Consider the following 12538-nt stretch of genomic DNA (forward strand, 5'->3'; position numbering starts at 1 on the left):
CTTTAAAGTAGCTCAACTTATGTTTAAATCGACAACACGTGCCTCGGAACGACATGTAATAAGCTCATCATTGCAGTTCATGTGCCGCGGAACAACGAACACGGGCCAGCCGTTGCAGATAAATAAACAGTCACATGGTCTTCATCACTTGTCAATTTTCTTTCTGCTATTCATATCGACTACATTTAGGCGACATCCCTGTTCCTGTTGTCCCCAGAAACAGCATCTCCGACCTTCTGAGTAGTGGACTTCTCTTGTTGAGGTTGAAGGGCAGACGCAGCACTAAGTCGTGATGCACCGATTAGTACGAGTTCCGACAATCACGACTCTTCAACTCACGAGTCAAGTTTGCCAGAGACAAAGTCGGATGCCTGCTCAACGTAGGACTTTTCAGAGTCGGGCTTGATGGAAGAAGTAGCCTTGTCGGTAAGAGATTGTCGGCCCTGTTTGACAAAAGGTGTCAGCACTCCAGTCTACTGGCGACAAAGGGTATAGCTGTCTCGAAAGATACAATGACAACAAGGAGCAGTACTTACAGTGTCAGACATTGTGCTTGGGTTTGAGTTTGTTGTGTTAAAAAAGAGCAAAGATTGGAAGAAGATAGTTCAAGATGCGTTGTAATTGAGAAGATGGAAGAAAAAAGCGAGATTCATCAGTATCTTTTGCTGGTTATATAGCTTTCCCAACTCGTCCTTCCGTCGTTGAACATCGAGCAGACACCGTTTGTCGTCATCTGACATGGAAACAGGTACACATATGGCAAGTTGTTGATAGCAGGAGCCGCACGTCATGTCACACCTCGATGTGACGTCATTTCTCAGCTTGACATTTTGCTAACGCTTATATTGCATTTCACGCCCGCCTTGCCCTATTATCCAATGTGCAATGGCTGCTCGCCACCTGATGCTCTTGCATATCGCGCTATCCTAACCCATATAGCTTGCATTTAGCCGTGACTTATTTTCCGGGGTGGTCGATATCTCAGTCGCGCGCGGGCATCGCTCCCACGCCATCGATCCATGAAATGGTCCATCGTCATCGACCGTGCCACCGCTTTCATCTTTCAAATCTCTTGTGAGACAATTGTTAAAAGATCGAGGATAGGGAGGGCGGGCTGGTGGAAGATTAGCAAAGGATAAGATCAGGACAGATCGCGAGGTCGGCCATTCGCCGGTTATTAGAAAGTACGAGTTTGTAAATTTCGGGCGCCGGTCCAAAAGACACATGCTGCACGAGAGATTTCTTACTCTACGAGTACTGTATGACGGTCTGTATTTTATGTAAGTCGACGAGTTTGGGATTTGTTTATCCTTCCCGCTGTTTTGTGTTCATCTGCAGCGACGCGAAAAATACATCTACAAACATTCATAACTACAACGGTTATATGATTGTTCGTTAAAAAGAATATTATAATCTGTTATTATGATATACACACACATATTATCTGCCCAACACCTGCTGCAATAAACCCACCACACCTTCATCCTTCCACAACCTCTCGCGCTCTTCTTCATCATCCGTCTCTCCGTCCGTCTTCACACGCTTACTCCAACCATCTATCGAGTCATCGCCCTTGTCCCCTTCGCCCCCTTCTTCTTCTTCAATTATCTCTGAAGCGGCGGAATGGGGATGACGCAAAGGATGGGAATGAGAACTATCAGGTCGATGCAAGTGAGAGGATTTCGCCCATGCACGTTCATAAGACTGTCTCTTGGCTCGTAAACGCTCTTCCTCCATCTCCGCCATCACGGATCCGTCAACCCCCAAACCTCTTCCACCAACCCCTCCTCCTCCTCCGCCGTAAATCGAGCCAGAGATCCCTCCCGTCGCTGCGGACACTGGCCCACCTCCATGACGGTTACGGGTCCCAGCACCCATCAGCCGATCTAGAAAGAGTGACGAGCTGGGATCAGACGGCTGCCAATCCGGATGAGTAGCCTTGAAATGCAAGAATGACTGCTCCATCTTGTTCTCGTTGCCTCGCCAATCTCTGTGTTTTAAACGTGAAGGACTGGAGGAAGTGGTCCGTCGGGTTGTCGGTCGACTTGGTTTTCCTGCGGCGAACCCATCAGCAGCAGGACCGCCATCGGGACCTGTAGCCCCCTCCAGTCCGGTTTCCGGTTGGTTGGCATCCACGTTTCCGTATCGCGCGAAATCAAATACCGCAAAAGAGCAGACATAGCCTACTCCATCGACATGCACAGTGAATTCGCGGAAGAAGTCGATGATGGCTGCAGCGCATGGCGGGAGGGAGAAGAAGAGGATGAAAGGAGTGAGGATTACGGAAAGAAGCTCGGAGAAGAAGATCATGATCTTTAATGCGAACAGTTTGCTGAATTCTTGGTGCACCTATATGTCCCAATCAGCATTCTCACATTGAGCGATAGGTAGGGGAAAAAAGCAGCCAAAACACCCACCATTTGGCTATGTAATTGGCCCCTCCATTCTACAGGCAGATAATGCGTCCATCTAACAACTTCGTTCAAACTCGCCTCGGGGTCGAATACCATGTTCTCCTGTGGCACCATTCCTCGCGAGATGGCGAGTATGGACCCAAAGACTCCTAGGTAGAAGAGGACCGTCCGATGGGGGGTGATTTCAAAGTGAAGGAAAAGGTCCGGGTCGATGAGAGAGGCGACAAGAAGAACGGCGGCAAAAGATCCTGCAATGAATGCGACGAACCTACCCAGGTGCGGCGTTAGTGATCCCAGAACGGCTCCAAGGTAAAATTAGGAAGAGTGCAAAGCACTCACCGCATGACGAGAGCAGTACGCTCTTTGGGGAACTGATCAACGTATTCCTTGGCAATTTCGTAGCTTCTGTCAAGTCGTCTTTCAAACAAATGGGGAAGCTCATTGAATTCTCGGAATTTCCACTGCGCATAAGGCGTATACTGTCGGCTTCCAATTGAAGATGGATTCTTGTGATATTCCTAAAGTCATGATCAGATACCGAGCTTCTTGCTTCAGCCATTTCAAACGTACCTCAAAGTAGCGGAAAAATGAGTATATGAGAAGATAAAGAATGATAAACGGCGCAAAAATTGCGTTGAGAATACCCATGAAAATAAACCTCCTTCTCAATCTGTTCTCTGAGATCAGAATGGCGCTTGGATACACGAAATCGAGTAGCACCCGGTCGGCAACACTCACCCTTGCACAAGATCCTTCCTTCTTTTCTCTCTTACAAATTCTTTTCTAACCTGCCCCCTTCTATCAAACAAATAGCCCAATAGACAAAAGCGCAAATTCCATTCAAGAGCTTTGGTCAAGTGATTTGCGCCAAAGCTTAGGAACTTTCTCTCGGGTTCGGACTGGAGTGACGGTAGAGGGGCATCAGCCGACGATATAAGAATAGAAGAGGGTATAAAAGCTGTGAGTACGTGAGGGACCGGGATGCGGACGCGAAGATCGAGGAGGTCTTTGTTGAATAGTGCGATGAGATAGTTTTCTTGTCTCAGTATCCGGCTAAGGCGCGCCGTTAGCCTACACACACATTGGAGATTCAGGAATGTTTGAGCGTACTTTGCTATGTCATGGGCATCAAGCTTCTTTGCAGGTGCTTTAGCATCATTGCCAACCATGTCGGCAAGTGCTGTAGCCTGGCCGTTGGAAAGTGATGTGACAGGATTGTGCTTTCTAATGTCACCTATCAGTCGCACAATCTCGGGCCATGGAAGTGTTTGTATATCCGCCTAGAGAAATGTTTCGATCAGCAAATAAAACAAAGGCAAAGTGTATTGGCTCACATCAGGGACACCTAAAAGGTGCGTGTAGAACCGATACATATCCAATAGTCGAGGGACGGACATGGCAAAACTGGCGACCTGAAAGATAAAGAATGCTGAGAGGATGATTAAGAAAAGGGTATGAGCGAATGACCCCCTATAATCATAAGCCGAAGAATTAGTCTTGTTCAGTATGTACAGTTTGAAATGGACAAACTTGGTGATACATTGGGCTACGAGGACGTCTTCTAATCGCCCAACAGCCTCGGCAGTCGAGATTGAAGAAAAGAGCTTTGAGTAGTCGATGCAAGATATGAGAAAGGTAGAGAATGCAATTACGAAGAAAGTTGTGCTACAGTACAGCTCAGCACCGCCTTGACCAGTATGTCAACACATAATACTTACAGTAAGTTGAGTACTCGCGCTAATACGATACAATAGATGCCTTTACCCTTGTAGTAATCATACACCTAGACAAGTTGGGTCAGGTATACGTCTTCATTTCAAATGCACAAGGACGCACTTCTTGTAGGAATCCATCAAGATCGTCCACGTTGACCCATTTCCACAAAGCTTTCTCATAAGCGTTCAGCCCTACCTTCCCTCGTGTCCTCAATGCGTCGCTTTCAGGTGGTTCCTCTTCCTCTTCGTCCTGAACGTGCAATGAATGGTATTTGTGACCACCCTTTCTCCTCGTCCGTTCTTTTCCTTTGCCCGAATTCCTACTTCCGGAGGCTACTGAAAGTATAGTGGGATCAAGGTAACCTTCTCCTTTACCCATCCTGGGAGACTTGGCTGGAGATTTTGACGTCTGCCTTGAGAGTGCTGTGGGTGACAGCGGCACCGGGACCTCCCTGAACGTTGGTTTAGAACTGGCGGCAGCCGTGTCTGCACCTGTCATGCCCAACCCGGCACTTGCCGTGACTCCCGACTGTGAAGCCAACGCACTTATAGTGCTATGGCCCGGGCTGTTGGCCGGGCTTGTACTCCGACTCCTGCTATGGCTTGGGCTGCGTGATGTTGATGGCTCTCTGAATGGTCCAGGGCTATAAATTGTACTTTGATGGGGCTGTCGATGTGGCCCATCTGACTCGAGGATGAACGGGTTTGTGGTCTGTTGGAGTGGGCTGTTAGGTGTGGGAGGGTGTTCTGGGAGTTTGTGGTCTCCGAAGATGATTGACTGTGGCGGACCCTCATCTTCTGAGCTCGGTTGTGAATGGGAGTTGTGTGTGGGCATTTGGGGTAGACGAAGAAAGAGCCGTAATTGACTACTATGCGTGTAAAGATATGGCCACCGGCCAATACTCCCTTTCTCAACAACAACATCCGACAGCCGACCCGCGCCTACCGTATGTGTGCCTAATCTACCTTCAACAGCCGAGTTAGGCTGGCCAAACACATCCTCGTGCGACAACTGACTTCCCCTATATTATTCGAGTGCCAGGCTGCACTACCGACATCCATCCTGATATACAATGGCAGCCTTGCCCGCCCACCACCGCCGTCAGCAGGTCCGTGCCTTCCACGCCTCCCCCGTCAGATACTGATTTCTGTTGCCTTCCCCCAGATCCAAGAGGAAGACGCCACGAAGCTTCAGTTTGGAGGTCCGTTTGTTCCCTCAATCGGCGAAGAAATGCAGAGATTACTTTGCGCTGACTTCTCAAATAGACTTTGCGGAAGGAGAAGCTCTTACTTTGACCGAGGTAGCGACCCTCTTGAAAGCTGCTCGTCAAGCTCCCAACGTCCCTCCCGCGCCGGATAACAAGTATGCTTTGTCATGGCTGTCGTCGATCATCGTCGTTGACTTCGGCTTGTAGGGTATATCAGTCCACGACTGACTATGTCAATGAGTTTTCCAATACTACTATGGATGTTTCCGATAGTATGCGAACGTGCGTCTTGGTGCATCTGCGCATCAGTTCGGGTAAGAGGTCGATAATAGCTTACCCGCCATTAGTGCATTATCCGCTAGGCATGGCTTCTTGAACAAGTTTGAAATCGCTCAGATCATGTCCTTAAGACCAGAAAGGGTGGAAGTGGCCGTTGCCCTCATACCTAGGTTCGTTTTGCTTTTATCTTGCGTTTAACAAGGGTTGCTATTCTCAAATCGCGGCTAACTCTGTTTCTAGTCTGGAGAGGTACGCGCAAGGTGATGAAAACGAAGCGCAGCTCCAGAGTCTACTAGATGATGTTCGTTCAATGGTCCGTTACGGTGTTCAGCCCTAGATTCGAGTCAAGAGAAAGAGAGGTACCTTCTCGGGGGGGGGCTTTTCTGGCAATAATAGATAAACTACAAGCAAATGTTGTAAAACTATAATGCATCTGGGTATATTTCATGCTAGGTATATCTCCCCTTCTGACAGCCATGTACAAATGAAGCATGGCTTAAAATCTTGGTAATCTAATGATCCCACCTTCATCACACCACTTTGCCAGTTCTCTGGTCACCTCGATTTGGCAACCTAATCGACTTTCTCCTTCCTTGTAACCGACTGCATACCCCAGCATGTCGTCCTCTGCCTCCGATGGCTCGGAAACTGGCGGTGCAGGCGAAGAGGAAAGGTAGAGATGACATGTGGCACATTCTTTCAACTGCTGCGTCAGCGCCAGAAAGTTTTTGCCTTACAGCATTACAGATGGCACCGAGCTACGTACCGAGATTGCCATCACATACGCCTTCCAGAGAGGGCAAATCGTTTTTCTTGCCAACTTGTAGCAGATTCTCTCCAATTCGAGCTTGAACAACTTTTTCTTCACCCTCATAAGTTTTGAACCTCAAAGTGACAATTTCCTGCTCCTTTTTTGCCGCAGTTTCATGGGACGTCGATGCGATATGAGGCTGGCGGGAGGGATCAACAGAATCCCAGAGCAAAGCTTGTTGCTCCCCCGTCAAGCCGTAACGGCCTCTCCAATGCGTCCACATCCCTCCTTTCGCGTGGGTAGAGTCGTCCGGTTTCGTTCCCCTCTCAGCTACAGGCATGACAGACGCTGAAGGAACTGAGGGAGCAAGAGCGAACAGATGATCGATTATACATGGCGCATGCTCGGTAGACAGGTTGGAAAGCATATCCATGGTCGGGAGCAAGATTGCGTTCGCCGCATACCTAAATTTCGCACAGCCCATTAGCCCCCCAGCCTTAATTGAGCGCTAGCACTCGCTGAATTCGCTGCATAGAGACGTGCGTTATACTTACTTGTGTCCTCCGACATGGGCCACTTCCCCGATTTTGACTTGACTTTGCAGACCTCGCCGATTGACCTCTTTTCGAAGAGCCAAAACAAGCGGACCGCCTCGATCAGCACATCTACAGTCCCTAGATCCATGGGTGCATACTAGGATCTCTTTCTTGGAAGTTATTGATGCAGGTAGAAGCTGTGGTAAACCCGAAGAGTGTGATAGGACGGGTGTGTAGTTGATCGCTTTTTCTAGCTGGTCAGAATTGAGGGTTTCGAGATTAAAAACGTCCCATTCCATTTTTCTCCCGTCAGGCCAAAACAGTCTCCCCATGAATTTTTCCTCCCCCTTCTTTTCAGTCTGAAAACCAAAGCTTCCATACGGGGCAGCCGGATCGTAAACGACATTCACGCCGACTCCACGGGCTTTGAGTTTCGCAGAGGTAGCTGCTAAGAGGGGGGAATGCATTTCAAGATGAGATGGCCAATCAGTGGGAGGGGAAGGCGTGGAGAGAAGCAGAAGGGCGCGAGTGGGGGAAATGGCCCGGGGGAGCTCAAGTGGATAGGCATCTGGGAGTGGGAGGGGTGGCGCTGAAGGAGTGTTGGGGATGGGTATAGGCGCCCTGGGCCGGGAGAGTGAAGTGGAGAGATGTCTTTGGGGGTGAATAACAGTGTGTCTCCTGAGTAGGAGAGCGGCCCGGCGAAACATGGGGTATATGCCTGTCTGAGCCAGTAGGAAAAGAGCGATTGGTTACCCGGCCAACAAAAGACCGTCGTCGTATAAAAACAGCCAGCCTCCACCTCTTCGGACATTACCGATGTGCCGCCGCTTCTTGGCTCATCGTCGGGACGCGCAATCATCGGCATCAATCACTACGTACTCCATCACCAATCAGGCGTCATAACACCATTTGTCGTACAGACACAGAAAGAATAAAATTGCATAAAAGGCCCACGTTGTACAATTTTTATCAATAGCCCCCAGCCTACTGGTAATACATCTCAACCTACCGTATGAACATTTTAATGCCTTGATCCATCATCAGCAATCTTTCTCAATAGCTGACAGAGACTAGACTCACTGGTTCCACTCAATTTTGCTGATATCAATCCCTTCCTGCACCATCTCCCAAAGTGGGCTCATATCCCTCAACTTGTTGACCACGCTGACAATCCTCTGCACCACAAGGTCGATTTCTTCCTCGGTGGTGAATCGGCCAATACCGAATCGAAGGGACGAATGCGCCATGTCTTCAGCGGCACCGAGAGCACGAAGAACATAGGATGGTTCAAGGGAAGCTGAAGTACATGCTGATCCTGATGAGAGTGCGATGTCCTAAGGCCGAAAATCAGTATATAAAAAGTAGTTAGATTGCGAAAAGGGCTTACCTTGAGGGCCATGAGAAGCGATTCGCCTTCCACATATGAGAATGACAAGTTGACGCAACCGGGATACCCATTGACATCACCATTCCTCACGATGTGCTCTACCTTTGACGTGATTCCCTCAATCAACCTATCGCTCAAAGCCTTGATCCTTGCATGGTCGGCAGCCATTTCATTCTCCGCAATGCGGCAAGCCTCACCAAGACCGACGACAAGAGGTGCAGCGACGGTCCCTGATCGAAGACCACGCTCTTGACCACCACCGTGGATAAGTGGCTCAAGTCGGACTCGGGGTCGTCGTCGGACATAAGCGGCGCCGACACCCTTCGGACCGTAGAGCTTGTGACCAGAAATAGACATGGCGTCAATACCCAACGCTTCAACATCTATGGGGATTTTGCCGACAGCCTGAGCGGCGTCGGTATGGAATAAGGGTTTGGTGACACCATTTTCCTTGGCCCATGACTTGATGGCTTGAGAAATCTCGGCAAGGGGTTGAATAACGCCGATTTCGTTGTTGACAGCCATAATAGACACGAGCGAAGTGTCAGGCCGAAGGGCAGCCTTAAGTTCGTTGATGGAGACCAGACCGTTCGGGAGGACGGGAAGATAAGTGACTTCGAAGCCCTGGGTGGAGAGCCATCGGCAAGAGTCGAGCACGCACTTGTGTTCAGTCTGGGTAGTGATGATGTGCTTCTTCTTTGATTGGTGGAATTTTGCAATCCCCTTGATCAACATGTTGTTGCTTTCTGTCGCACCACTAGTAAACACGATATCTTTCGGTTGGGCACCGACGAGTTGAGCGACTTGCTGCCGAGCCTCATCGACGGCCTTCTCCGCTTCCCATCCGTATGCATGAGTTCGTGAATGGGGGTTGCCATATTGCTCGGTGAAGAGGGGAAGCATCTTGTCGAGCACACGAGGGTCCATAGGAGTAGTGGCCTGCATGTCGAGGTAGATAGGTCGGCCTCCAGACTTGGCACTGCCCCCAGTCTTGGTAGCTACGGGATTGAGCTTGAAGCCGAACATTTCTGATAAACGAAGCAACGAGTCAGCATTGCATGCTTTCGCCACTAGACCATAGTAAAGTACAAAAATATACCTTTGCCAGAAGGGTGTTCGCCAGCGATTTGCTCTCCCGATTGGTGCTCTGCAGGGTCTTCCTTAACATGATCTACGGTAACGTTGGAGACGGTGGCGTGGACGAGGTTTGTGGGGGTGACAAGCGTGCGGCGAGGTATTCTAGAAGAGAGGGAGTTGTGGCAGAGGCGGAGGGGAGTAGAGCGAAAAAGGGGTCTGATGGGGTTCATTGTAGCGAGCATCTGAAAGATAGGAAAAGAATGGAGATGAGGTTGAGAACGAGAACAAGTCGGTGAGTTAACTTTTCGAATGAGATGGAGGAAAGATTGCCGGCGGCGCTCGTCCGCTGAAGGCCGAAGAGGCAAATATATTTGACTCCGCCTTGCCGCCGAGGAAATCTTGGGCGCTTATTAATTAGTGCCCGGGAATAAATAATTTTTTGAGGAGCTGTTCTGGGGTTGAAGGGGGCCGACGCGACTCATTCAGGGGGGGGGCACAAACTCAGGGCGCAGACAAATGAAACGCGTCTTGTTTTTCTGCAGCCGCTTGTTGATGCGTAGGGTACTCTTCTGGTCGCTGTTCTTCCTTCCTCCTGCTGTCTTCCTTCTTCCTTCCCTCGTTCCTTCCTTCCTCCTCCCCATACTTCGTCTTGCCACCTTGTCGGCGTGATCTGCTGCCCACAGCTGCCCCACTCCAGTCAGCACACCTTTGACAGGGCGCTCCCCACACTCGTTCATACCCAACCCCCCTCAACGCGCACAGACCTTCTCACAGCTTCTATTGTTCCATCTCCATACCTATTTTGCACCATCACCCGCCATTCTATTCTTGTACACGTCAACCACACTCATTTCCCCTACATCCACCCTCTCTCTTTCTCGCTTCCTTCCTGCCTTCCTACCTTTCCACCCACTTCGCCATATCACTCAACCTGATACAACCCGGCACACGGCCCTCACATCATGCACGAATCGCCCCTTGCCCGCATACTCCGCCGCTCACGTCTTCGAGCACTCGCATCTGCTGCTGGCCGCGCCCTTCACCTGGACGGAAGAGCCCATGCCGCTACTGAAGTGACGTCTGGGAGCGATGCCGTCGTGGACAAGCGTTTCTATGCCAGCTTAAACGAGTACAGTCCCCAACAGCTGAGTAGTATAGAGGCAGCCGAGAGTCTGAGCGCTGCTGCTGCTGCTGCTGCTTCCAAGTCGGTACGTGGTACCTCCTACCCAGTGGGCTATGATTGCAAGGCTGACAAGTGAGGACTCTGGATGTACGTATGTAGGTAGCAACACACGCCGCATCAACAACGAGACAAGCTGCCCAGGCCGCTACGTTGAGCACCTCACAGTCCCGCGCTACGAGCACCGTTGCGAAAGCCACCAGTTCGACACACACAACTAGCTCGACTTCTTCGAGGGCAACCCCTTCCACTACCAGCTCAGCTAAAAGCTCAGCGGCGTCGAGCATACGTGAGAGTGTCGCTTCAAGCTCTGTAAGCATGATCAGTTTATCAGCAGTTGATCACGACTAACCTACTCTAGTCCAAATCTTCCTCTTCAGCTATCAAATCCAGCTCTACTTCCACAGCCTCGAGATCAACGGTCCACTCGACCAGCACCCACAGCTCTTCGACTTCTACCACTCATTCGACATCCATCGTTCACACATCGTCGACGAATCGCGAGCTCAGTTCCACAGCTAAGCCGTCCACCACCTCCCATTCTAGCTCTGCTATAATATCATCATCTAGCATATCTTCCACGGCGGCGGCCCTTTCAAATTCCACAAATTCATCTTCCAGGCACGTCACATGACTTTCACACACGGGCCGGATGCTAACCGAGACATTTCATTAGCTTATCCACCGGCGCGGTCGTCGGCATTGTCTTTGCTGTTGTTATCGGTATCGTTGCTGTCGGTTCATTCGGCGGCTGGCTTTACGTATGTACTTCCCATTTAAAACGTCCCATGACTAACGGCTTCCATGACGCAGCGCAAATACATCACACGATCTTATAATAAGGCAAACGCGCCTTGGTCAAAAATCGATGACGATATCACTCCTTTTGATAATGAGAAATCTCACGACGATATCTACGGTGGTCCTTTGGCCCCTGTGATTGCTTCTAGTCGTGATCTCGCCCGTGCGCGCAGCACGATGTCGCCCAGAGACTATACCATGTTCGACAGCGCGAGTAATCACGCTGGAGTCGGGGCTGGTCGCACCATGGGATTTGCCACAGAATATCCCACAGGACTTTCACCGCCTCCAGAGGCTGTTACCTACGGTGTTGACCTCCATGGACGACCCTATACTCCTCAGGCAGGCAGGACGCCCATGCTTCACACCTATGAGTCCGATTACGGACACCCAGCTGAAAGTTATTCACCTTACTCTTACCAATCCTACTCCGCCAGTCCCACGGACAACATGCGTCAACTTGTCGGGCCCCATGCCCACCATTCTCAGGAGCAACAGTACCATACAGATTACGTGGAAATGCCGATGCCGTCGCCTATGCCTCTAGGTGGATTAATGCATGCGAGCGATGAGGATCTGAAAGATCTGGATAAGTTTGCGGACGATCCACGGATGGCAGGCTTGGCGTACACTTATGAAGACGGTCCTGCTGCTGGCAGTGCTAGCATTCAGGCAAGCGAACAACCTCCGACAGTCATGGTATCAAGCGCCCCTGGCAAGTATGATCCTCCCGCCCAAGTCACCCGTGCCGATGACCATATGGCTCCCAATCTTGCCGCCCCTGACTTCTCGGCACCAGCCCACTCTCCTCTCTCGCCGCTTGATCCTACGGCCAACAGCTCTTCTTCATCGTCCAATGCGCTTTTACCCCTTCCTTTGCCCCAGTTTGAGCCCCTCTCGCCTTTGACAACTTCGTTCGACTTGAGTAGGCGTACAGCTGAGGGTCAGCCCCTAGCCATGTACGAGGATGAACACCGAGATACAAGCGAACCGGAGAATGTGCAAAAGAGGCTGTATGGTGAAGTTGCGCGAACTGCGGGGATCGATGAGCCCAAGACACCTTTTGTCGAGATGATGTCTCCATCTACTTCGACGTCCTCTGAACCCATGCCCCTGCCTTCCACCAACGTGCTCAACGAATCGACTAATTCCACTTCTTCTTCGTTTTCCGCTCCGGGCCCTGCTATGCC

The 12538-nt window shown here is 50.5% G+C and overlaps 6 protein-coding genes across 6 annotated transcripts in view; 2 read left to right on the top strand and 4 right to left on the bottom strand.

The window, feature by feature from the left end:
• Positions 1–185: 185 nt before the first annotated feature.
• Positions 186–548, bottom strand: CNBD0760 (hypothetical protein; the record flags this gene model as incomplete). The annotated part of the gene is made up of 3 exons (XM_770934.1): positions 186–282; positions 340–443; positions 537–548. 3 exons carry the CDS (start codon positions 546–548, stop codon positions 186–188), a joined length of 213 nt encoding a protein of 70 aa, XP_776027.1.
• A 728-nt stretch (positions 549–1276) lies between these two features.
• Positions 1277–4508, bottom strand: CNBD0770 (hypothetical protein; the record flags this gene model as incomplete). Its single annotated transcript, XM_770935.1, has 10 exons — positions 1277–1414; positions 1474–2349; positions 2418–2682; positions 2754–2932; positions 2985–3084; positions 3153–3467; positions 3525–3694; positions 3749–4079; positions 4133–4197; positions 4251–4508. The coding sequence occupies 10 exons, from the start codon at positions 4506–4508 to the stop codon at positions 1277–1279; spliced, it is 2697 nt and encodes an 898-aa protein (XP_776028.1).
• Positions 4509–5202: 694 nt separating this feature from the next.
• Positions 5203–5953, top strand: CNBD0780 (hypothetical protein; the record flags this gene model as incomplete). Its single annotated transcript, XM_770936.1, has 6 exons — positions 5203–5238; positions 5295–5331; positions 5396–5492; positions 5545–5619; positions 5670–5786; positions 5857–5953. The coding sequence occupies 6 exons, from the start codon at positions 5203–5205 to the stop codon at positions 5951–5953; spliced, it is 459 nt and encodes a 152-aa protein (XP_776029.1).
• A 159-nt stretch (positions 5954–6112) lies between these two features.
• On the bottom strand, positions 6113–7610 carry CNBD0790 (hypothetical protein; the record flags this gene model as incomplete). The annotated part of the gene is made up of 3 exons (XM_770937.1): positions 6113–6312; positions 6383–6831; positions 6922–7610. The coding sequence occupies 3 exons, from the start codon at positions 7608–7610 to the stop codon at positions 6113–6115; spliced, it is 1338 nt and encodes a 445-aa protein (XP_776030.1).
• A 369-nt stretch (positions 7611–7979) lies between these two features.
• On the bottom strand, positions 7980–9609 carry CNBD0800 (hypothetical protein; the record flags this gene model as incomplete). Its single annotated transcript, XM_770938.1, has 3 exons — positions 7980–8237; positions 8291–9318; positions 9390–9609. 3 exons carry the CDS (start codon positions 9607–9609, stop codon positions 7980–7982), a joined length of 1506 nt encoding a protein of 501 aa, XP_776031.1.
• Positions 9610–10329: 720 nt separating this feature from the next.
• CNBD0810 (hypothetical protein) overlaps positions 10330–12538 on the top strand; it is a gene marked incomplete at both ends in the record, with an annotated part of 2612 nt that continues 403 nt past the window's right edge. The window contains 4 exons of the mRNA XM_770939.1: positions 10330–10575; positions 10650–10859; positions 10909–11172; positions 11391–12538. The exon at positions 11391–12538 is cut by the window's right edge and continues 403 nt beyond it. Coding sequence (XP_776032.1) covers positions 10330–10575; positions 10650–10859; positions 10909–11172; positions 11391–12538 — 1868 coding nt within the window. The remainder of the gene's footprint in view (positions 10576–10649; positions 10860–10908; positions 11173–11390) is intronic.

This window comes from Cryptococcus neoformans, chromosome 4, assembly GCF_000149385.1.
Source record: "Cryptococcus neoformans var. neoformans B-3501A chromosome 4, whole genome shotgun sequence".
NCBI classification, from domain to species: domain Eukaryota; kingdom Fungi; phylum Basidiomycota; class Tremellomycetes; order Tremellales; family Cryptococcaceae; genus Cryptococcus; species Cryptococcus deneoformans.